Raw genomic sequence first — 24,708 nt, forward strand, 5'->3', positions numbered from 1 at the left:
TTACATGCAATAGCCTCTTTTGGTTTTTCTACCACTCTTCCTATTTTTAGTGCTTGTTGTCATAAACAGTTTGTAGCTCAGGTGTTGTGCTTGTTTGCTGCTCGGCCTGCTTAGTTTCATTGTGGCTCCCCACCTGTGATTTTGAAAAATCTGATCTTGAGAAAATCTGATAGAGTTGATTTGAGATTTACAGTTTATTAATTGCAGCATATTTTTATCCATGAGTTAGGCCATAAAATATGTAGTGACAGTTGTTTGAGTTGCTGCTTCTTAATGACTAATTTCCTTCCATTTGTTTACGAACAGATACAAGCTGCAAGCCACCCTGCCATTTTTAGAATTGTTAATGAAATCTTCAAGTAAGTTTTGAAATTATAGTGGGAAGCATACACTAGGTTTTTTTTCATGCAAATATGTAGTATTATAATTTCTGGGTGTCATACTCTGTAGCTGAGTGCCTCAGGGTACCCCTCTGTGTAATATACTGCAAATAATAGTAAATGTTAAAAGTCCTGAGAACATTATTTGAAATATAGAATATAATAATTATTGATAAAATTGACTACGCTGTATTTTACCTTTAGAAGTTCGAAGTGATTTTCCAATTTAGTAGAGACGCATGGTTGAAATACTATTTTGATATGAAAGCTATAAGCAATCTGTAATAGCTTGGCTCATGCTAGCATGCACATGCAGTGTAGCTGTAATGTTTGTGCTTACCAGCGTGGCCTTTTTTTATTATGTTAATAATCCTCAGGATTTAGATCAGATATGCTCTTATTTGCACTAAATTACTGACCTGCCTGTTCAATGAATTCATGTTTGAATGTGTCATGTTATTTTGAAGCTATATATGTTGTTCACCACATGGGGGCTTCCAATCCTTTGTAGTTTCAGTGGAGTTTTCCCTTTGCTTGTATTTCTTATTATTTTACCATTCTTTTAAAGACTGCCTGCTGCTATGGTAATCAGCCTGAGATGCATTATTGTTGTATCAAATCTAAGAAGAAACTCATAATTTTGCTGGAGTGTTTTCCTTTGTAAGAAAAAATGGCTTCCAGGTGTATGCATTTATGGACATTTGTATGCCTGTGCATGCTCATTTTCATTTAGAAACTGTAATTTGCTTTTCTGTGGAGCAGAATCATTTGACAGCTATTCCTGTAGCATTCCTTTCCATTGCTGTGTTCCAGTGTTGGCATTTTCTGAGTAGTTGAGACCAGTCACTTTACAAAAGAAAAGTGCACTTTAAAATTGTTGTAACTGCAACAGACATCAAATATCATAGGTTGAACTCTATGGTACAGGGAGATAAAATTTCTTCAGGCTTTTTGGAGAGCCATTTGTTTCTGTAATTTGTGTTCATTTTTTTTCCTCTGCTATCCCTCCAACTTTTACCAAGTGGTACCTAGGAATGAGCACACTGCTCCAGATGTAGTCACGTATAGGAATTTAGAAAGCTCTTGAAAAACGACTTGTATTGTACTGCTTGGAGATTGTATTGTGCATCCACATCTGGAATAAAATTTATTTTATTGGAAGGTATGGAGGTGAGTGAGGGCTGAGGGCAGAGCAGGCCAGGAGTGGGCCTAAAACTCTTTTAGAAACATGTATCTAAAACTTACATCTCTTTCCTTAGTAGTTTTCCTGTTCTTTACCTGACTGTGCTAAATTGTTTTATCTCATAAATATTAACTTGTTTTCCCATTTTTTTCCCCCAAGTAGAAGCACATTTTGTTCTGTACAGCTTTATAGTCCATTCCATACACCTAGCTTGAGTTTGTGCACTATTTCTTATATTTAAATTATATTCTTATATTTAAATTGCCCACAGTTTTATGAAATTTCTGAATTACAGTAGAGTAATCCTTTGTCAGTAGTGTCATCCTTTTGATCATTATGGAAAAAAATAAATCTAACAAAAAATACCCAACCCTATGATATCTCAGTGGCGGCTTACTTTGAACTTTTTTCCTTGCCTTTCCACATTGTTCAAAGATGAGAATGAAAATTGCTCTAGGCTGCCCATCTAGTTTTGTCTTCCACTTGTGAATTGGTTGCATTATGCCTTACGGAAGGGCCAGTTAAAGCATTCACCTACCTGAACCTCCAGAATAAATTTAATGATTTCACCAATGAAAGCACTTTGGAATGCATCAATCTGTAATGAAATCTGCAGTAATTATGGATCTAGTATGCCTTTGGTACGTAGTTATTTCTGTTTGTGTTGATTTATTGATGGCATTCTAAGGAGTCACAGTGATTGACTGGCATCTGTATTACTTAATATTAAAATTTGATCTCCTTCTGTAATTTTTTATCTATGGAACTTTTATATTTGATCAACAACTTTTTTTCTTCTTTTCCCTGACTACATAAAGAGTGCACTACTTACCAATTTAAGTCAGGACATACATGTACTTTATGCTCAAGGTAGAATGTTCCAGGAGATTATAATTTCACTCTGATATGGCTGTGAATGCCTTCCATCAAAGCACTTACATATGCTTAGTTGTAGATGTGGGAGTATTTGCATTCAGCCAACTGTTCTGATACCAGTTTTACCTAAGAATGTTGTGATAGTCTGATTTTTAATTTTATCCTTTTTCATTTATTCTTAGTGTAAATTATATGCATCTGTTTGTATACTGTGTATACATAATAAATCCAGAGTATTTGTAGAGGTTGCATATAATTTCTTTTAAAAAAGAACAAAACTCATCGTAGGCTTGGTACTTCTGGCATAATTAATGTGATGAGCTCAGGCACAGGTTGAAGCTAGAGCATGGAAAGAATGTAACTTTTTTTCTTACTTTCATTAATGTTGCTATAGTTGGCAGGTAAATTATCTAATCTGTCATAATCTAATTTTTCAATCTCAGGAATGTGCTGTTGGAAACTGATGGAGCTCCTGAAGTTATGACCATAATACAAGTATTTATGCAGCTCTTCATTCAGGTTCAGCAGAATGAAAACAAGCAGGTTAGTCAAGATCTTCTTAATGTTTCTTTTCAGTGAGCAGATACAACATTTTGCAAGAAAACAACAATTCTACTGATAAGAACAGTCACTGAATATAATGAGTTTAATAGTACTGTCCTCCCATGATTGTACATATATGCCAAATTTCAGTTCAGACATTTTTACCTGTAAATAGAAATACAGTATGAAACCAGTATACCAGAGAAATTTACCTGAATTTATCTTGGAATAATTTTACAACCTAAACTATAGTTTTCTCAGGGGCACTTAAATTGTTACAGTGTGCTTGTATGTTTTTTCTCATACATCTCTGACGGAAAAGGCAAAAAACTTTAGAGCTTTTCTTTTGCAGTAGCAGAGTTCTTGAGAATAAACTGAACAGATGTAATAACCCCAACCCTATCTCCAGCCTGCTCTGTTGTCTACTCTTTGCCTCCCCATCCAATTTCTGGCCTTCAATAGTGGCTACTCAGAAAAGTTTCCTCAGCTTAAAGCCTCAAATTTCTGAGCTTACCATCTTTTCTTTTGCACAGGCTTTTACATTGTTCATACTGAACTGAATTAAGTAGATTATTTTTTGTATGTATGACATACCAACAACAGGTTCAGCTTCTCACTTTTAAAATTTAAAATGAAAGATACAAAAGGGTTTTGTTCTGTATATAGATAACAAACTTCTTGTTAGTTTCTTAGATTTCACTGTCACTTCATGTGCTAATCGTGTTGTCTCCTTTGTTTGCTTTTAACTCCAATGCCTATGTTGTAAGTTTGGAAATTATCATTTAATAGTTTTTGTTTTAGACTTAAGGAAATTTTCCATTCCTTTGAGTTTTGCAACTTCTTTGGGAGATGGTAGTTACGAAAATTCGGGACCTTCATGTGGGAACATGTGGTGTACTGACCTTTAATAACCATCGTGACTGAATCTATCATCTTCTATCTTCAGGCAATATGATTTAAGGATGAAACTGCAGCTGTCTTGCTTAATATGTAGGTGCTGTATATGTTAATTTTATGCCACCCTGGTTGCATTTGGCAGCAGCACATTGTGTAGCCTCAGGCATGGGTGACTCGGTGGAGAAAACAAGTAAAGATCCCACACCCACCAGACACCCAAGGGCTAATTCTGTTGTGCAGGTGATGTGCTTGCTCCATGGTGAAAAGTCCTTCATCTACTGACATTACAATGTGGGATATTGCCTATTTCTCTGAAAGTGGTCTTAAATGTTTTTTCTATTTGAATCTTATACAGTTTAATTTATGAGGCTTTAGTTAAGATGCTTTCTTCAGTATTAGAATTTAAAATCCCTTGTTTCACAGTTTCTGAATTAACTGTAAACTTATAGTTGGCAAAACATGCAGGCAGATTACTTCCTAAACTTGATTTAAATCAGTCTGTATTTTTTGTCTTACTAATGTTACATGTATACATAAGGTACCCATCTCTGTCCATCCTCTTTTCTGGATGTCTGTCAATGACATAATTTCCTCCCTTACTTTTCCTTGGAGAATGGTAAAACTGTTAATGACAGAGGATGAAGAAGATTGTGGCTAGGATTGTGGCTAGGTCATCTGAAGTCCTAAGCATTTTGAGTACACTTAATTGAAAAAAGGCTATGAGAATAGAATTGTCCAAAAAGAATGCTTTGAAGAACCAAGTCATTCTGACAGCTGCACAGGTTTAGAAGATAGCAGGAGAATGATCCCCTTTTCCTATGTGGCACTGTCAGAACTTGCTGTTTTTTCTAAAAACTTTGTAGACTGTACTGGGACCCACTGTTGGGATGATCCTCTTCGTGCTTTGTAGAAGCAGATTTCCTTGAAGTTTGTGATGGTAGCAAGGGCTGGCTTAAAGATTTTGGGTCAGGTTAGTTATAAATTTATGAACTTAAAGCTCATGTTTTTATTTAATGGAAACATTTTTTTTCCAGGGTTGTTTTCCATTAGGACTGTAAGTGGTTTTTGCCTCGGAATGTTGTTTTAGCTAGCTAGATAAAAATTTTATGTCAGTCTTCAACTTTTATCTCCTGTTTTACATCACGGCAGTTTGTATAATCAGCCACATCCAAACAAGTTTGGGTTGTTAGTTAAGGCAGTATGGTTTGATTGCTGTTGGATTTGATGATTTTGAACGTTTTTTCCAACCTGAGCAATTCTGTGATTTTATGATTCTAAGTTCTGTCCCTTGGTACCTTGTTCAGCAATTTGTGATGGTTTATGCAAGAAAAGATCCACCTAAGCTACTGTGTATATATTATAGGAAGCAAAAATGTTTTTCTTTGCTTAAGCCGTATGCTGAAACTGATTTTCACATGCTTTACAATACTTTCATAAGTTTCATATGCAACTTATGCTGTGAGTTGTCTTGGCTACTAATAACTGTGTCAAAGGCTGCTTTTTCAAGGGGATTTTTGATTCAAGCTAATCGACTGCATGCATACTTTAATGTAGGGATTATTAATTTTTAATTAACCTAGTTCCACCTGATAAGTAGACTTCTAGCCTTACCTTATATTGGTGATACACTGGCTAAGATTACTGTGTATATTACTGTGCTATAATTTCAATTAATTATTGTTTACAGAACAAGAAAATGAGTAGAGAGGGAATGTGTCATTCTATTTATTTTTAAGGTACACACATGAATTTCACACATCAGGTATGTTTGCCCAAACTGAAAGTGGTCTTCACTGAGTTTAGAAGGATGTCACATTCTATAGTCCGTATTCCTACTCTATGTTTCAAGAGTTGATCTGTTTTACTGGCTATTCTCTTACTCCAAAAGGAAGGATACAGTTCTTGAATCATGAAATAGCTGGAAGTTAGAAGGGACCTCCAGAAGTCATCTGGACCAAAACCCTGGTTAATACAGGGCCACCTAGAGCAGGTTTGTGCAAGATCATGTCCAAACTGCTTATAATATCTCCAAAGACTTCTGTAGTGACAAAGTGTTTCTTAATGTTCAGACCCACTTGCGTTCCAGTTTGTGCCCATTGCCTCTTACCCTATTATTTCTTTGCGGCCTCCTGCCGGGTGTTTGTAGACATTGATAAAGTTGAATCTGAGCCGGCAGTGTGCCCTGGCAGCTCAAAGGGCCAACTGTACCCTGGAATGCACCGGGCCCAGCATTGCCAGCGGGTGAGGGGAGAGATTGTACCGCTCTGCTGTGCTTTGTGGCTCACCTCCAGCACTGGGTGCAGCTTTGCGTGTCACATCAGAAAAGGGACATAAAACTGCAGAGTGTCCAAAGGAGGACTGTGAAGATGGTGAAGAGATTGAGGGCAAGGTGTGTGAGGAGCAGCTGAGGTCCCTGGGTGCGTTCAGCCCAGAGCAGGGCAGGCTGAGGGGAGGCCTGATGGCGGCTGCAGCTCCTCACAGGGAGCGGAGGGGCGGCGCTGAGCTCTGCTCTGTGTGACAGCGACAGGCCCGAGGGAACGGCATGGAGCTGTGTGAGGGGAGGGGCAGCTGGGGTTAGGGACAGGTTCTGCACCAAAGGTGGTGGGCACAGCCCCAGGCTGATGGAGTTCAAGAAACATTTGGACACCTCCTTCAGATATATTGTTTGAATTTTGGGTGATGCTGTGTGAAACCAGAAGTTAGACTTAATGATCCTTGTGGGTCCCTTCCAACTCAATATATTTTTATGATTGTAAGATTTCCTGAGTGTTCTCTTCTCAACGATGATCAATCTCCTCCAATCCCTTGATACTGTTCCAGTATCTCCAGGTCTCTCTTGTACTGTGTGGCCCAGTACTGGACACTGTGCTCCAAGTGCAGCTTCAGCAATGCTGAGTGTGAGGATTATCTCTTTTGGCCTGCTGGCAGTACTTTGCCTAGTGCAGCCAAGAATAGCATTACCCTTCATAGCGATGAGGACACCCAGTCAACTCATGTTCAACTTGGTGTTCACTGGAACCCTGGATCCTTCTTTGTAGAGCTGCTTTCTACCTGGGTGGCTCCCAGCATGTCCTGGTGCCTCAAATTGTTCCTCTCTAAGTTGACAGGACTTTGCACCTTTTCTTGATGAACTTCTTGTGGTTCCTGTTCTCCAGACTCTGGATGGCAGCGTGACCCCCTCGTGTATCCATGACTACTCCCACTTTTGTGTCATCAAATAAACCTGCTGTTGCACACTGCCCCATCATTCAGATTGTTAATGAAGGTGTTAAACTGGATCAAACCTAGTACAGACCCCTAGGGTACACTGCTGATTTTGGTCTCCAGCTTGATGTGACAGTCATCATCACCCTCTAGGCCTGCGTGTTCAGCCAGGTTTCAATCCACCTCACATGGAGTTCATACTCTACTTGCACATTCATGCTGTACCTTGGACATGCCCATAGTAGATGCTTACAGAACAAAAAGATTAAAGGTATGCTGCTATTAATCTAATGATTACACAAGTAGCTATGTGCTCAGCATCTGAATTGCAAACACACAGATAAATAGAGGACTGGTTTGTTATCTGTGACGACCCTACCTTGTGCTGAGTCACATCCTAAGAATTTTACTTTTCCATTTTTAAAAAAGCAATAATCTACATTACACTCTTATAAGTTGTTGATGTTACTAATCTGTAGTTTGGTATGGCCCATGAGCCTGTTTACAGTCAAAAATGAAACTGAACTAGTATCTATTTTGGCCTTTGTATATTAAGAATGAAGACATTCATGATTACAAGAAAAAGCCTATTAATGATATTAGGCTATATCTTAATATCTTAATATTAAGGTGTAATTTTATTCACACTCTTAAGTCATTTTAATGCACGTATTTAAAAAAAAAACAAATCTATAAGCAATCCATAAATAATTTTTAACAGTCAAGTTTTTCATAGGTGTCTCCCTTTCTTCTTTGTATAAAATCTTAAAATTACTTCTGTTCTCTTGCTTCAGACTGTGTGCTGGTTACTGTGTTGGATGAGATTGTTTGCTATGGGCTTTGTTTTGAAATCTGACCAGAAAGCTTTTAAAATAATAATTTTTTATCTTAGCATAAATTTCCTCTGAAGGCCTACTTCCCTCACCACCAGCAGCCTCTTGTAATAGCTTTACTCAGACGCCCTTTTGGTAAGTTTCTTCAGGACATATTTGCAACATTATCTAACTTACATTGTCTTTATACGTGTTAAAATAACTTTAAAAAGAACTAAAAGTCTAAATTTTGCCACTTCCTAAACTGGGTGTTTTGGTGTAGCAATTTAAATAATGTCCTTTTATTGCATTTTTTAATTATTTAATTTAATTATTTAATTATTTAATTTAATTTATATTTATATTTAATAATTTAATTATTATTAGAAACATCTAATTATTACGTGACTATAACACAGATATAGCTTTAAAGAAAACCAGAAGAGAATAACAAAGAAAGAATGCATTACTTTTGTGTTAAAACTATGATATTAGGAATTAAGACAGGATATGAAAAAGTCAAGGCATGCTAAATGTAATACCATTAATTGTGATTATATGCCATATATGTACAAAAATTCTGTATTGCCTTGTTGTTTGTCTCTGAATAGGAGAAGCTTAATTCTGCAAACCTAACTTTCTTTTTCTTTTTTCTTTTTTTTTTTTTTTTAGATTTTCCATTTAGATAGATCACAAAACACTACTCAGTGTTGTGCAGTTTTTCATGAGCAATCACTTCTGCTCCACTCACAATCTGTTAATATTGAGGTAGAATTTACACAAGGATACATCAGCCTTATTCAAAGAGTATCCCTAAGTGTAATTTCTCAAATGGCTCTGTCAATGAATTGTTCTAAGAACCACAGAAACAGTTATTATTGAAAACTGGAAAATTTTAAGAGGAAATTTTAATTCCTTGATGATAATTGAATCAAAATAAAGCCAAAAGCTTTATTGTATCTTAGTGTGTTCAATTTTATTGTTCTTTTCTAGCTGGACAGAAACTTTTCAAAATAAAAAGTGAAAAGCCATCTTCTAAGACTTTTATTTTCATTCTCCCTCCTCAGAATTGCCATCTACACACTGGCTGCAGCATTTGAAACACATTTCGGATATGCTCAAGTCTATAGTAGAAGATACAAACATTAGGTAAGCAGTATTTCTAGCTTTTTGTCATTTGAATGTGTTACTTTTTGTGAAAAGTCATGTCATCTGAAGTCATCTGAAACGACCACATTTCATCAAGTCTATATTCTTCTGTTAAATTTAGCTTTGTTTTAAAGTCTAGCACTTGCGTTACTTACTGAACAAGAACTTTGTAGCATCTATACACCTGGCCAATATGCCCTGAGTAAAAAAAAATACATTTCTTAAAATCCTTAAATTTCAGCAAACAGCTAGCTGTAACAGAAATACTTACCTACCTACTCTGCCATTTCTCCCATTAAAATTTAAAACTGATTCAGGATTGCATTTCAACTCTGTTTAACCAGAACTTTGAAAAGCACATTGTCATGTCCAGAGTGGGTACAATACAAAGTTATCAACCAGAACTTTTCTTTAGCAATGCTATTACCTGTTCTTTGTCTTAAGGTTGCAGTATCCTAAAGACACTTAAAAGGAGCCAGTTTTGGCTCACTAAAGCATCACGAGTTAAGTCCTGAAGAAGTACTGTGAAAATATGCATGGAAAGGATCATCAGGGGGAAAGACAGAGGCCGTATTATGAGCTGAAGGAGACGGAGATGAGAATATTGGCTGGAAAGCTGATAGGACATTTCCCCATGTTTTTTGGTGGAACAGGAGAACACTTCCACTGACAAAGCAGCTAGTTTTGGAAAGAGCCTTTTGGATATGGCCTATTTTATGTATGAGGTTGTACTGAATTTCTGAAGGCTTGTACGAACATTCAAACTTTCTAATTTTATTCATGAAGATATTTCAGTGTTTGTTATATTGCTCTTTGAGCTGACACCCCATGTTTCTGACCTGTTGCCCTCTGGTATTTGCTTGTTTTCTAAATAGTTACTGTAATGAATGATTGTGCTTGTTTAGGTGAATTCTGCTTTGGTAGTAGATATTCCAAAACTATATGGAAAGAATGAAAAAATGATATAGATTTGGTTCAAGAGAGAGCATTCTAAAAGAATAGTAAACAGCTTTTAAATTTCCAGGAACCAGTTTTGTTTTGATTTTAAAAACGAAGTATCTTAATAGAAACATACAACACCTGGGTCATATAGATTCTGAAAGGCAGATCCTTGAATCCACACTTTGTTTCAGTCAATGTGTGAAGGCTTTTATTTTTTTTGTTGTCAAAAAAAAAACCACACCTTTTTGCTGCTCTCTCTGAGGCCTGTCTGTCCGGTGCTTGTTTCTTGCTTTCTGTGCTTTCTGCTCAATGCTGTGTCTTATCTGTTCCGCTTGAAGTCTGTCAAACGTTTTTGTCCTTGAAATTGACCAGTAGCTGACCCCGGTTTCTTAAAAATATGTAACTCAGAACAAATAAAATAATATTTGTCATAGCGTATTACAGTAAAAGAAGCATTTCTCTTTTCCTTTGTTCCCTAGCCCATTATTGACTTATGTTGTCTTTTCATCTCCTATGCCCTGTTAATTAATATGAGTTTGAATAGTATTGTACTTGCCAGAATATCTTCTTACTTCCTTTAGAATTCATGCAACAATTATTTTTTTCTCCAAAATCCCATTCAGCTGGCAAGAAAACAGATCTGACCTTAATTCTTAAGCACTAATATCAACAAGGAACTGTATTTAATTTTCATTTATTGCTTTATTCCTGATTCTATATCCTTTCTACTTAATAAGATTAACAGAGGAGCAAAAATAACTACTGCACAGCATATCCTTTTGTCTCATAGTCACTACTCTCTGTTTTTAAGGTGCTCTCATTTTCCAGTGATTTTGTTTTTCACCAAATACTAAGTCTTACAGCAAAAATCTTTCTTTCCTCTTCTAATGAACAGATTGCTTCATTTTTAGGGACATGATGTAGAGATGGGTTGTTAGAGTATTATGGTTAGGTTTTGGTTGGGCTTGATGATCTTGAAGGTCTTTTCCAACGTGAGCAATTCTATGATTCTATGTTCAATTATTTTTAGTTATCTTTAATCATCTCAATAAACTATCAACGTTATGTGATATTTTAAAACAAAATGAACTTACATAAAGTTGGGAGAAAATAACGTCCCAGAAAAAGTCCCAGAAAAACTCTATTGTGGGAATTGATCCACAATAGAGTGGTTGACATGGTTGCCACTACAGAATGGGCAGAAATTGTAATAGGGACAGAAGTGGAAGTTACATGACTCTAGACCAGCCACTGTCATGGTACAGAAAAGTCATGGTGAGTTGTATGCTTACTGGTGTCTAAATTATCTAGGAAAAAATAAGATTATGTTCTGCTTAGTACCTGTTAAAAACAGTGTATTACATATGTACAAGGACATATATTTACTGTTTGAGCTATGAATGCTTCCAGTTATAATACTGCCAGTATTACCCATAATTGTCTCGCAGTAATTCTCTTTTAATTAATTTTTTTTCGTTTGATTGGGTTTCAGACCTAACCTATCCACTTACATTGTCACAACATTCAATTATGGTCAGATAAGTAGTTTATTTTGCTATATGAAAGATTGTTGTCCTAGATCACTATCTAGGTTTTGTTTTATTTTTCAAACGTTTCTATGTTGCATTTGCAGATTCTCATAACTTCAAAGACTTTAGCAGTGCTGATCCTGTTCCCTTATCTAAGGAATTTTAGTCTCATATTTTGTCATAGATCTTCTGCTTAGTCTTTGCAGTCAGGGACATGCTGCCACTCTCCAAAAGTTATAGAATATTGACAATGGTGTCGTCTGTATCAGTTAACTCAGTTTTTCTGCCAATTTTATATCAACCTCTTATATATGATGTCTGTGGTCAAGTTTATCAGAAAATAATAATGCAGTAGATTTGTGTCCTAAGAATTGGATTTTGACACTCTGAGATTCTGTGACACAAAGACAGTATCATTTACAGAGTCAGTAAGTTCTGTGTTACCCATAAACAACATGAGTCAACAATATAAACTACACATAGACATAGTCTAGACATAGACTAGACATATTATCTGTGCACTTCAAGTCCAGTCATAAAACAGGACATCGCACCTGTTTAGAAAATCATAGAATCATAGAATCACTAAGGTTGGAAAAGACCCACAGGATCATCCAGTCCAACCATTCACCCATCGCCAATGGTTCATTGATAAAACAGTTTATTCCAACTATCATTTTGTCACATTCTCCAGGTGATATACTAGTATCAGACAAATTCATTAACTCTAGAAATTTCTAAAACATTTTGAAATTTCCTGAGAAAGGTGTTACTGCAGCACTGGGTATCCCTAGGAATATGATGATATGATTCTTAAATATTTTCCCTGACTTATTAGGACTATTTGTTCCTGGTTCTTGATCTCCTTTCAGTTATCCTTCTGTCTGTCACAGAATCAGAGAATCGTAGGGGTTGAAAACGGCCTCTGGAGATCATCTAGCCCAACCCTCTGCTCAAGCAGGATCCTTACAGTGGGTTACACAGGAAAGTGTCTAGACAGGTATTGAGTATCTGCAGAGAAGGAGACTCCACAACCTCTCTGGACAACCTGTTCCAGTTTTCTGTCACTCTCACAGTAAAGAAGTTCCTCCTCATATTTGCCTCAAACTTACTGTGTTCCAGTTTCTTGTTGCCGCTTGTTCTGTTGCTGCACACAACAGAAAAGAGCCTGGACTCCCTCTTCTTGACTCCTGCCCTTTAGATATTTACAAATATATTTATAAGCATTGATGAGACCATCCATCTCTTTTCCTCTCCAGGTAGAACAGCCCCAGCTCTCTCAGCCTTCCCTCATAAGGGAGATGCTCCAGGCTCCTCATCATCTTTGTGGACTCTACATCTGCTCTTGTTGAAACCTATCAAGTTCCTCTCTGCTCAACCCTCCCATCTGTTCAGGTCTTACTGAAAGGCAGCAGAATGTACTCTATGCCTTCGTGCATATCATTGATGTAAATGTTGAATAAGACCAGACCCAGTACAGCTTGCTACAGGCCTCCAACTAGACTCTGTACAGCTGATTACAACTTCCTATTCTTTCTTCCATGCTCTGTTTAACTTTTTGATTACGGGAAGCCCACCTGTGGTTTGTGTCACTCCCTTCTGTCTCTTTTTGTTAGTTGGATCAATTGTGATGAAAATGATCTAACTTTGCTTTAGATGATTATGTGAGAGACTGTAGAGATAAGCTGTGGCCCACTCAGCTCTTTCTTTTCCTTTGCAATAGCCCAGATTGTAAGTATCATCCAAATCTTCATTAAAGAGAAACTGAATTTTAAGTCAGGATATGAATATCCTTAAAAACTTTATTCTTACTTCACCTAAATGTACTTCCTCATAAACTACCAAAAATGTTTGCTGTGTAAACAAGACAGAAAAATTGAAAACCAAAATAAGACAACGGTACTTTAGAATGTAGTATTTAAATTGTGATTTAAAGTTTTGGTAGTCCTTAGACTGGGGAGTATAAGGTAAGAATAATTTATGGTGTATATTTTAATACGTAACATTTGTCACTGCTATATATTGGAAACTGGTGTTAGTGATGTTCTGTTTTATGGACGGATTAATATGATAATAGCACTGAGTGTATCCTCTTTTACCTGTCTGCAGATAATAGGGTAAATGAGTCAGCTTAGCAGGCATAGGGTTATCTTAAAGCTGTCTTTATTTTCATGTCAGTGCTTTTTGCAGTTAAACTAGGAAATTTTAAAATGTTTAATAAAATATTTAAGTGCATAATTTTCATTTTCCAGCTCTTTTGCTGACCTTTATGAAATCTGGTTTTTGGTTGCTTGTTTTGGAGAATGGCTGGATATTGCAGCAGAACAATTAATGAAAGGAGCTGTAGCCCCAGATGCTTTGCTGTGGCTGTTGGCTTTTTACTACTGTCCTGAGAATGAAAATCAACAAAGGACTCAAACAATGGTGGGTAGTGTAATAATAATCAGCAATAATCACTCAGTAATCTGCTAATATCTCATAAAATATCTATATCTATCTATATCTAAATATCTGTAAAATAAATAGTATGCAGCCAGTGTACCAGAAAAATGAAGGCTTTACACTGAAGAAGGTACTGGTTTTGCAAGGTCTCCTGGGATCCGTATTGCAGTGGAGAAGTGGAAAACTAATTTCTATGAATTTTCTTGGTAACATTTAAAAAACTCTTCCCACTTTTTAAAGTGGGATTTATATAGATTATATAGATTAGAACCTTTTTGTCTTTTTTTTTAATAACGTTAATGCTTTAAATTAGAAATAAAACTACTCTGGGAGTTACAGAATTCTGCGCTCTTGTGCGATGGCTTCTTCTGAGAAGGAAAAATGAGACAATTCACAGCAGCAGTTGAAGTAGTGAAGATAATCATCACAGAATCCCTGAATCCCAACCTCACCCATCTACTCTGATTTATCTTATATATGTGCCAAAAATGAGCATATATATATAACATATATTACATTCCCACATGCTAAATCTCTAGCAGAATGAAGCAGTGTCAGAACTTTAGACCCTGTACTGCATAGACTGGTGTGTGTCTGTGTGCCTGTAAATGCATGGAAGTCTGAAACCTGTTATGCAGGTCTGAACTAACCTGAGCAATCTGATCTAGTAGCCCAGTTTTAAAATCTGACTGTAGTGTCTAGTTTTTCTTAGTTCAAAAACTGATTTGATTTAAAAATGCAGCTTAATACATCACACTAGTAAAACATCATGCTTTCATTTTACATCTAATTATCCAGCACATTTTGTAATATTTTGTTTCCTTCCTTCCTCTTACTACCTATGCAAGTTCACATATCAATCACTTTTAAATTTTTTTCTCTTTAATTTCTTATACTGCAGGAGCAGAGGTGGAATACTGGTTGGGTTAGATTAGAGGTACAGTGGAGTAAAGAAACCAGAGTTTTAGAATATGCTTTTGGGACAGTAGTCAGTACCTAAGCAATAAATACGGCCGAATAAAGACAAAGGCCTTGTAAGTGCTGAACTCTATATATACACAGCATTTTTCAGTTCCAGCACCTCAGAATGAAATCACATTGCCTCATGTATAAAACCTTCCTGTTTGTCCCTTATACTATCAGTTTGTTATTCTCAATCATTTTATGACAAACTTCAGTGAGAAGAAAGCTTTTCCACTGAAATCCCATGCAGTTACACATAGTTCAGTGTGATCTTTTCTTGAGTTACTGAGAATGAAAAAAACTTATTTTCCACAGATTAGGCTACTTGACTATTCCTACAGCTAATGCTAAGCTTATAGGTCTTGCTTTTTTATTATAGCCTTTTCAGACTATTTATGTTAATGGAGAAGGGATGAGAAAAAATGAGGTCAGGTAACTGACTGAAACAAGTTGTCTTTCTGAGCATGGTTGAAAAATAGCTGTCCTTTTGAGTTTGCAGTGCTATATTTTTTCCCTGGTCCCTGCACTTACATGTTTTAGGTTAAGTGTTTATCTATTTATTTACATACTTATCAATTTTTTAGTTTAGATAGAGTGAGCAAAATTAATGTTAATTCTTTTTATATTGTGTAAGAGCCAAAGTCTTCTGTTTTCTATACCCAGTAAAAATAAGTTTTTATTGGCTAACTCAAAAGGTAAAAACATAATTTGCAAGCAACACAGGAAGATGGAAAAAAATGGCATTCTTACCAGAACGTTTTATCAGTTGAGGTCAGGTTGCATGGGGATTCAATTGATTTCAGCAGCAATGCTGAAATGAGCCCTTGAGGATCCTCTGTTCTTTTTCCCACAATGCAAGAATCTGAACATGTTCAACTGAGGGCTTTCTCTATTTCCTTTTATTATTAAAAAAGGTCAAATCCTGGCTTTGTGCCCTCCTTGCTTAGTTTGCAAGACTAAAGAAAGTTAACAAATCCATTCTGCCCACATTTGTATGTGTCAGTATGAAAGAAATGTGTGTACTGCCCTTCCTTCCCTGTTTGCCTTGCAGCCTAAGTGCAGACTTTTTAATGTTTCAGTATTTCTGCCAAATATTCCCTTTCCTATTAGTGAATAAATCCGTAGGAAAAATACCATAGATGATCTTTACTCTCCTCTGATCCTGCATGCTTTGAAATTGTTCCTTACAGGTAGAATCTCGAGCAGTCTACAGTCATCTAATGATGTTCTACAACCGTACTGTCCTTTCATTTGGAGAGCTGCAGGCTTCTGTAAACAATATAGCAGATACAGAACAATATCATACCCAGTGTCTAGTAACACATCTTCTTACCAACTTTTTACTCTTTTCTTCTGGAGGACACTTGATTGCACAGGAATTTATTTCCCATGTAAGTGGTGATTGTTTTTTTTCCCCTTCTCTCCCTTCCCCCCCCCATATGGATGGCTGATTGAGATGCTCTTCATTTCATGACATGATAGCTGTGCATGACTATACAGAATGTGGGTTGTCTTTCATGTCACTGTTGCCACTGCTGAGATGCACCACCCACTGCATCACTGTTTGGTTTCCATAAACATTCAGCATCAGTGAATGTCAGAGGGTGAATTGTTTTTAATATGGAAGAATTCAGTGACAGACCTTTGCTTCATACACACTTCCATGTCAGGCTGCCGCCCTCAGCTGCCATCTGTTTCACAGCACCAAAATGTAATCGAATATTGGTTGGAAGGTTCAACCTCTATTGCAATATATCAAGATCCTCCTCTGCCATTGTGACCAACATAAAAGAAGAGGCACTACTTTTGGAGCAGTTTTGTATTTCAGCTACAGTCTAACTATTTTCCTTCTTGACACATCTTGACAAGATCTCATTGGAAAAAATATTCTGTCCTAACAATAAAGCTGCAGAAATTCTCCATGCAGAATCTTGCAACTAATGGATGCCTATATTTAACTTACACAATCTGATAGCTTTATGTTTTTCTTCTGTTAAGGTACCCAAAACCATGCACAGCACCAAATTGTGCTGGATGGCAGTGACTTCGGTTGGCTTAGTAAAATTTGAGATTAACCACCAGATCTGCAAAAATTATGCCTTTGGGTTTGTCTGTGGTATTTTGTCATCATCTAGCAGAGGGATATATTTTTACTCTCTGAAGTGTTATAGAATTGAATTGTCTCCTTAAACCCATCAAGAACTTAATATGCTTTCAGTTGGTTTCCAAGGAGACAACTCCTAAATGGTTGCACTGTCTGTCTATTTGTGTTCAAAAACTTTTTGATATCTTGATTTATTTCCCTTTAGTCTTAGAGAATCTCAGATGTCTCAAAGATGCCAAGTTCATCCAAGATACGTCAAAACAGACTGCTTGGACAAAATGAAACTTTCTTTTGAGCTCAGCTTTTATTTTCAGAGCATCTCATGTTCAGCTGTAAGAGACAGATCTGCAGTTATATTGCTAATATTAATAGAGAATAATTTGCACTTAATAAATTAATTGCATTATTTCCCACTTCTCTGTTTTCCTTCAGATTACTGAGACAACTGACATGAGCAAGGAAGTTTGTACCCTTCTTATCCGTACTGCATACAGAATTAAACATAATGGAGGAGAAAACCAAAGGACTGTGAAGCTGTTGAATGAACTTCTTCAGAAACTAGCATTGAAAGTTTAGATTTTCAATGTTGTCTCTATCCAGTCAATAAATTAGATCTTCATTCAGGTGTCTGCCTTTCATGAAAGTCTTGCACTGCAGATTAGCAAGGGTAGAAGAAAAATCTCTTTCTTGAGGATATCCCATAACTTTTTCTTCCCCTGCACTGTTTAGAAATGTAAACTGTGAGGACAAAACAGAATTAAAGAGGGTTTAAAACTTTGTTCTGAGCTCCCTCTTTTACAAAAGACCTATGTCATTTAAAGCAGTTTACTCATCTCCTTGTTTATCTGGCTGCGGACCAGTTTTTCTCCCAAATTACTCATGGCTTTATGAGCAATTTTATCCAATTGTTTGGTTGGTAAGTTGTTTCTAAAATGTTTTGTTCTATAATTCTGCTTTTGTGTGGCTAATGATGATCTCAAGCGAGAGTTAATGATTCATGGTGAGTGCACTCCATGTTCTCAGGAAATCAACAGTGTTTCCTGAACTTGTTAATTCTTTTTGAAAACATTTCCAAAATAAAGCTCCTTTCATGTTTGTTATATGATTATTTAACACTGCTGCAGCTTTCACAGAACAACGTTCTCTGCAATGTACAATGCCAATAGCTGGTCTCCATTAGCAGATGTGGCACAGAAGTTTCTGTCAGCCTATTTTCTGTGAGGAAATCTTTTTTTTCATGCAGACAAAATAGGGCAAGTTATAGTTAGAAGGAAACTCCTTCTTTTCTCTCATATCTCCAGAGATATGGTTTTTTTGCTTACTTCTTTCTTTGTCTAATGAGAAGAGCATGGACAAGGAGCGGTGCCTTCTTGTTTTATCCAAGAAGTTTTGTTCGCTTATTTCTAGCTTAATTAAATAAAATAAGCACGAAGAATAGTAACAGTAGAGCATCTTAACTGATTTCACAGAATCACACAATTGCAGGAGTTGGAAGGGTCATGTATTACCTAGCTAGCTTTTATATCATCATTTACTCTGTGCTAAAAGATACCACTTGAAATCCCTATAGGTCCCTTCCAATGCAAAATATTCTGTGATTCTGTGAAAAAGCATTCTTGCATATGACATCAAAAGTGTGTATCTTAAATTAGTACAGTTTTATGCATGTGACATTTGTTTTTGAGCAAGGGAGAAGAAAAGTGATGTTCTTAGTTTTCCTTGGCTAGAAGAAGTGGAAGGACATTTTCTGTTAACTGTTGACTGATTACTTAAAATTTTGTTCCTAACGAGTCACATCAGACTGAATTACAGAAGTTACGTGCCCTATTGGCAAATTTGTTAATCTGTTTGTGATGTTTGACTCTAGCCTATGAAAAAATAGTAAAAAATGTGTCTGTGAAGAACACTGCTTTTTGTCTTTTTGGATTAAAAACAGTTCTGAATGAAAAAAAACAAAGAGAGATATCTTGCATATTTTTAGTTGGTACACATATCCACAAAATCAAAATCAAACAACCTAATTTTCAATTATGTGATTATTATAACTGAAGGGCAGGTAAAATCTGGTGGAAGAATGTCTTCCCCTTGGCTGAGGAGCTTGTGAAAGATTGTTTAGGCAAAATCAATGCCCACTGATGCCCCAATGGGTTTCACACCCAAGTGCTGATAGAACTGTCAGAAGTGATTGCTGAACTGTTCTTTGTTATCTTTGCGATTATGGACCAGTAAGCCTCACCTCTGTTCTGGAAAGGTTCTGGAGCAACTTGTTCTGGATGCCATCTCCAAGCAGTTGGAAAAGAAAGAATGTTACCAGAAGTAGTCAACATATATTCATCAAGGGGAATTTATGCTCAGCCACTTTGATAGCCTTCTGTGATGTCATCACAGTTTTGTTAAATGAGGGAAGATGCGTCCCTTGTCTCAGCAAATCTTTTGACACCAATTTCCACAACATCCTTGTAAAGATGAGTAGGAAATGTGGGATAGATGAGTGGGACAATGAGGTGAATTGAGAACCGGTTGACTCATAGAATTCAGAGGGTCATGACCAATGGTGTAAAGTCTGGTTGGAGGTTTGTAACTAGTTGTGTTGCCCAGGGGTCAATGCTGGGTCCAGTCATCTTCAACATCTACCTGAATGAAGGGATAAAGTTCACTTTCAGCAAGATTGCTAATGTTTCAAAGCTGGGAAGAGTGGCTGAAAAAGCCAGTGCTGCCATTCAGCAAGAGCTGAACAGACTGGAGAGTTGGGCAGAAAGCAACTTGATAGATTTCAGTAAGAGAAGTGTAGAGCATTGCACGTGGGGAGGAGTAACTGTATGCACCAGTACAGGCTAGGTAGGGGCTGACCTCTTGTAGAGGAGCTCTGCAAAGAAAGACCTAGATGTTCTGGTGGACAACAGGTTGACCGTGAACTAGCAGTGTGATCTTGTGGCCAAGAAGGCCAGTGATATTCTGAGTTGCATTAAAAAGAGCAAGGCTAGCAGGTCAAGAAGTGATCCTCCCGCTCTACTCTTCCCTGGTGAGGCTACATCTAGAGCACAGGGTGTAGTTCTGGGCTCCCCAATTCAAAGAATACAGGGAACTGCTGGAGAGAGTCCTGCAGAGGGCCACAAAGATGATGAGGGAGCATCTCCCTTATGAGGAAAGGCTGAGAGTGCTGGAGCTGTTCTGCCTGGAGAAGAAAAGAGAGGGATGGTCTCATCAATGCTTATAAATATGTTTATAAATATCTAAAGGGCGGGAGTCAAGGGGAGGGAGTCAAGGCTGTTTTCAGTGGCATGCAGCAATAGAAAAAGGGGCAACAAGCAGAAACTGGAACACAGTAAGTTTGAGGCAAACATGAGGAGGAACTTCTTTATTGTGAGTGACAGAGCATCGGAACAGGTTGTCCAGAGAGGTTGTGCAGTCTCCTTCTCTGGAATTATTGAAGACCCACCTGGACACTTTCCTGTGCAAACTGCTGTGGGGAACCTGCTTGAGCATGGGGTTAAACTAGATGATCTCCAGAGGTCCCTTCCAACCACTGTGACTTTGTGATTCCTTGTATTAAACTGGATGGTTTGTTGAACTGAGTTTTTGGTGTAGTGGAAACACGTACAGAGTGTTCTCTGTAGGATGAAAAACACCCTAAACTTTGTCTCCAGAGGAAGATCCCATTATTTGATGTGAGATGTCTTCTCTTCATATTAAAACTGTAGCTAATTCTACCTACTCAGAAGGATTAGCAAAGAGTTGCAATGCATGATTCTTGCAGATTTGTTAATTCAGTTCTATGGGTATTAAGTTGCCAGAGATGAATTTTTAACCATCCTTTCACAGTGCATTTTTTTTTAACCACTAACAAAATGCATGGAAACTCTTATAACTTTCCTGAACAAAATCAATAGCCTATTAAATAGTGAGAGATCTATTCAAGCAGAAAGGAAATGTATAGTAATAGCAGAAAGAACAAAATGAGCTGTGAAAAGGTATATTCTAGTTTTCCTGTTTATCTTATTAAGAAGTACTGAATAATTTAAATATTATAAGGAGTGTTTGCTGGCTTGCGGAGACTTTAAAGTAAAGCAATCAATTGAAGCTATCTGTAACTTTAAAAAGGAACATCTGTACTGGCATTCTTTTTGCTTGATTTAGCATAGTATAAATCTTTAGTGTTTCTTTTTCCTTGCTCTTTCACAGTGCCTGAATTATGATCTAACATTGATATAAACCATGATTTTGTGGGATATCAAATCTGCTTTTGTTAGTGTGCCAGTGGGAAGCAACAGACTGCTTTTGGTAGATCTGAATAATGGAATATTTCTCCTCTGGTGGCTTCTGCATCATCTCCTTAATGAGTATCACCTCTTCTGCAGTCTGCTTTCTGAAAAAGTCCTTTGGAGCCTTCAGGGCTGTACTTACGTGTAGAACCAGCCAAAAAGTCCTGAAACTGGGACTATAGGTTGCTTGTTCTCTTCCTTCCAATCTCCATGTCACCACACACTCTCATTCTGGATATTGCACTGCATAGAGAACTTTTTAAAATGCTATGCTTCAAAGAGTTGCTTTGACTAGGAATACACACAGTAAATTTAACATATTTGTTGATGAGATTTCATTCCAGCCCAAGACTGTCACGTTACAGCCCTTTATGTTCTGCATGCTGTCCACCCAGGGAAAGGGGTGGTTGGCATCTGTGGGTTTTCTTCAAAAAAAGATAGTGCTGCGACTTCTCTTCATTTAGGATCTCAGTGTTGTGCATGTACAAAGCAGAATGCACTTTGTTTTGTGAGGTGTGCTGGGAACAGGTGTGTTACCAGTTACTGCAGTGTAGCTGACCAGCAGTAAAATATTAATCTGTTGCTTCTGGGATTTGTGCTCTATTTTCCATAGTGCCATTGTAAATGTGCAGAGAAGTGTTCCAGAGAGTCAGATTGAAGACACAAGTGAAAGAATATCAGTTATGGTAGGTTATAGTCCATGCTGTGGAACTGCATGTTTGGCTTGGTTTTGGTTTGGGGTAATACAGTCAAAAAAATTCTTAAGTGTTATGCAAGTTACTGATGAAAGGTCCAGCAGAAATAACGAGCAACTACTAAAGCAAATGCTGAAAATACAAGTTTGATCCATGTATTCCATGGACTATTAAATGACAGAATAAAATGCTGATGTTGTGTGTGAGTGAAAAATTTTGTACTAAATAAAATGCAGTTTTTTATTGTGATGTAAGAAAGAGTACAAGGAGATGAGAATTCCTGCATGTCAACTGCGGCTGCCAGATCCCAGTCTGAAAAGTCAAAACCTATAAAGTTACATGAGGACTGCTGCACCTGACACGAGCATGTTTTTAGTCCATGTCTTCATATTTCCATATAGTCTTCAATGGCTATGTGTTAAGCTATCATATTCTGTTGGGTAACACAAGCTACATCACTGCAGCCAAACAAGTTGGTGCCAGAGGCCTCTCTCTAGCACCTAATTCAGGCAGTATTCCCATATGGGTCTGTTTAAGTCCACCTACCTCTCTGGTACTTTCTTCTTCCTCATGATAGATGTTTTCCTTTAGATACTTGTCTGGATATTAACACATACACTAACCATAGCCAGTTCTGCTGCTGCTGCCTTCGCAGGGGGCAGCTTATGTGTTGCTGGGTGGTCTGTTCACAGTTAGTGCCAGCAAGGGGCTTCCCTTGCCTTGTGTTGGCCGCTTTCCTTTAACCTGCTGCCTGTCTGTTGGAGGAAATAAACCGCACCAGTCCCTTACAGCGGCTGAGTCCTTCTGATGGCCAGGATCCAGTAGGAATGGATTCAGAGTGAATTCAGAGGGACTGAATTGCTGTAAGGCACTAGGAAAAAACAAGAGATTTTTTTTCTCAGATTTTTTTCTCAGATAAACTGCAGAAGAGTTTTAGTTATGTTGTCAGTAGGCACAGACTGTTGCTTAAACTGCATTTTGTGTTCTTGCATGTGTGTGAAGGAAGGTTGTGGATGCCCCGTCCCTGGAGGTGTTCAAGGCCAGATTGGATGGGGCCCTGGGCAGCCTGGTCTAGCATTAGGTGGGATGGTTGGTGGCCCTGCATGTGGCAGGGGTGTTGGAGATCCATGATCCTTGAGGTCCCTTCCAACCCTGGCAATTCTGTGATTCTGTGAAGAAAGTAGAGAAGGGAGGAAAAAACAAGGGCACTGAAACTCTTGCAGAAAATTTGGCAGTGATTTTTCATATACAATTTAATGGTAGCACTTTTCTAGAAATAGGAAATAACTCCATCTGTGACAGTTAGCCCAAACATCAGCAAATGGCAGAAAACTTCAAACAGTGCTGTATCTTTAATAGTTCTGTGTACTTACCTAATTCTCTCTGTCTTGACAAACCAAAAAGCAAGCTCCATAACTCTTCTGAGCTATACTATACAGACTCATTTCAGAAAGCAGCAGCCCCTTGGAACCAATGTGCCTCTCTGTTATTTTGAATAAAACTACATGTCAGTCCCATGAACTTTTGCCAATGCATATTTCCGTCTAGAGCACATTTTGACGTGTTCTTGACCATAATTAACAGTTCCACTTAGTAAACTACGTCCTGAGTTACACTGTCCTTGAGATCCCCCACATGTGTGCCTAACCAAACATATACAGCTCTTTCCATCCTTGCTGTTTTATTTCTTTGCTTGGAGCCTCCCAAAATGATGCACTCTGTTTGTTGTATGCTACTGATAAAAGTTCCCTTAAAAATTAATGTGTGAGAATGTAGCCTTTTTTTATCTGATAGTTCTGCAAATTTTAATGTGTCTAATTTGCCTAAAATAATATCTTATTTAAACATTTTAAACTAAGTTGTAGTGGCAGCTGAAAGCACAAATTTCCAGCCAGTACTGTCTTTCTTGATAGAGAACTCTGATGAATGATTAACTCTTCCTAGAAATGTGATAATTGTGCTGCATTTCTACATTAGCTTGGGCTGTTTGCGAACAGAGAGGGAAAAGCAATTCTGAAATTGCTTGGAAAAAGAGAGCTGCCCTGAAATTTAGTGTGAATAAAATCTTAAGTTGGAAATTACTGATATCTGAGAAGATGGAATCATTACCATCTTTTCTAGAGACATGACAAAAATACAAATGTTTTCTTTGTAAACCAATGAGTTTGTTCTTGAAACATGCTTAAGAAAGCAATTATCTTTCAGCTTTCCTTTCTTGTAGGTTTGCTTCTTCGCTAAAATGAGTAAGCAGTACACTGAGCAGTACACCCCATACTGTACCCCAAGGTACAGTGATGAACAGCTGTCTTTTCTTGCTTTGCCCCTCCCAGGCCATGGGAGAATGCTGAGCAAATATTCAGCCCAAACCTTGTGATAAAGCTACACCATCCTTTTTGGAAAGATATTTTGAGTAGTGATTAAAAGGTTTCATATGATAGCTTTTAATTATTTTTCATCATAGCTTTTCTGATCTCAATTTCTTTTCAGTTTTATTTTACACGTGGCACTGGCAGAGAGTGAGCTCTCAGACTCAGTGACTCTTCACACAAACATTTCTCTCTTATTCTCTCCACCCTCATTTCCATTTCTGACTGGGATCCAAGACAGATGTGGGTATGGCCCATAACAGGTCGCTGGGAAAACATGAATCAAGCGACCACAGCCAATGGCTTCTTCCTGGGCTGAGCTGGAATAGCATGAGTCAGGCAATGAACCTTCCAGATGAGG

General features: G+C 37.5%; 1 protein-coding gene across 2 annotated transcripts in view; it reads left to right on the forward strand.

Moving 5' to 3' along the window:
• Positions 1-18,979, forward strand: part of FANCC (FA complementation group C) — an 88,176-nt gene extending 69,197 nt beyond the window's left edge. Inside the window, exons 9-15 of one of the 2 annotated variants that reach the window (XM_090130618.1) lie at positions 307-359; positions 2,883-2,982; positions 7,976-8,051; positions 8,963-9,044; positions 13,768-13,939; positions 16,111-16,311; positions 17,457-18,978. In XM_090130618.1, coding sequence (XP_089986744.1) covers positions 307-359; positions 2,883-2,982; positions 7,976-8,051; positions 8,963-9,044; positions 13,768-13,939; positions 16,111-16,311; positions 17,457-17,600 — 828 coding nt within the window. In that variant the 3' untranslated portion in view covers positions 17,601-18,978. Of the gene's footprint in view, positions 1-306; positions 360-2,882; positions 2,983-7,975; positions 8,052-8,962; positions 9,045-13,767; positions 13,940-16,110; positions 16,312-17,456 lie in introns of both variants that reach the window. The other variant, XM_090130617.1, reaches the window with a different exon arrangement.
• The last annotated feature ends 5,729 nt before the right edge of the window (positions 18,980-24,708 follow it).

The sequence above is a fragment of the Phasianus colchicus genome, chromosome Z (genome assembly GCF_987193195.1).
Source record: "Phasianus colchicus chromosome Z, bPhaCol1.hap1.1, whole genome shotgun sequence".
In the NCBI taxonomy this organism is placed as follows: domain Eukaryota; kingdom Metazoa; phylum Chordata; class Aves; order Galliformes; family Phasianidae; genus Phasianus; species Phasianus colchicus.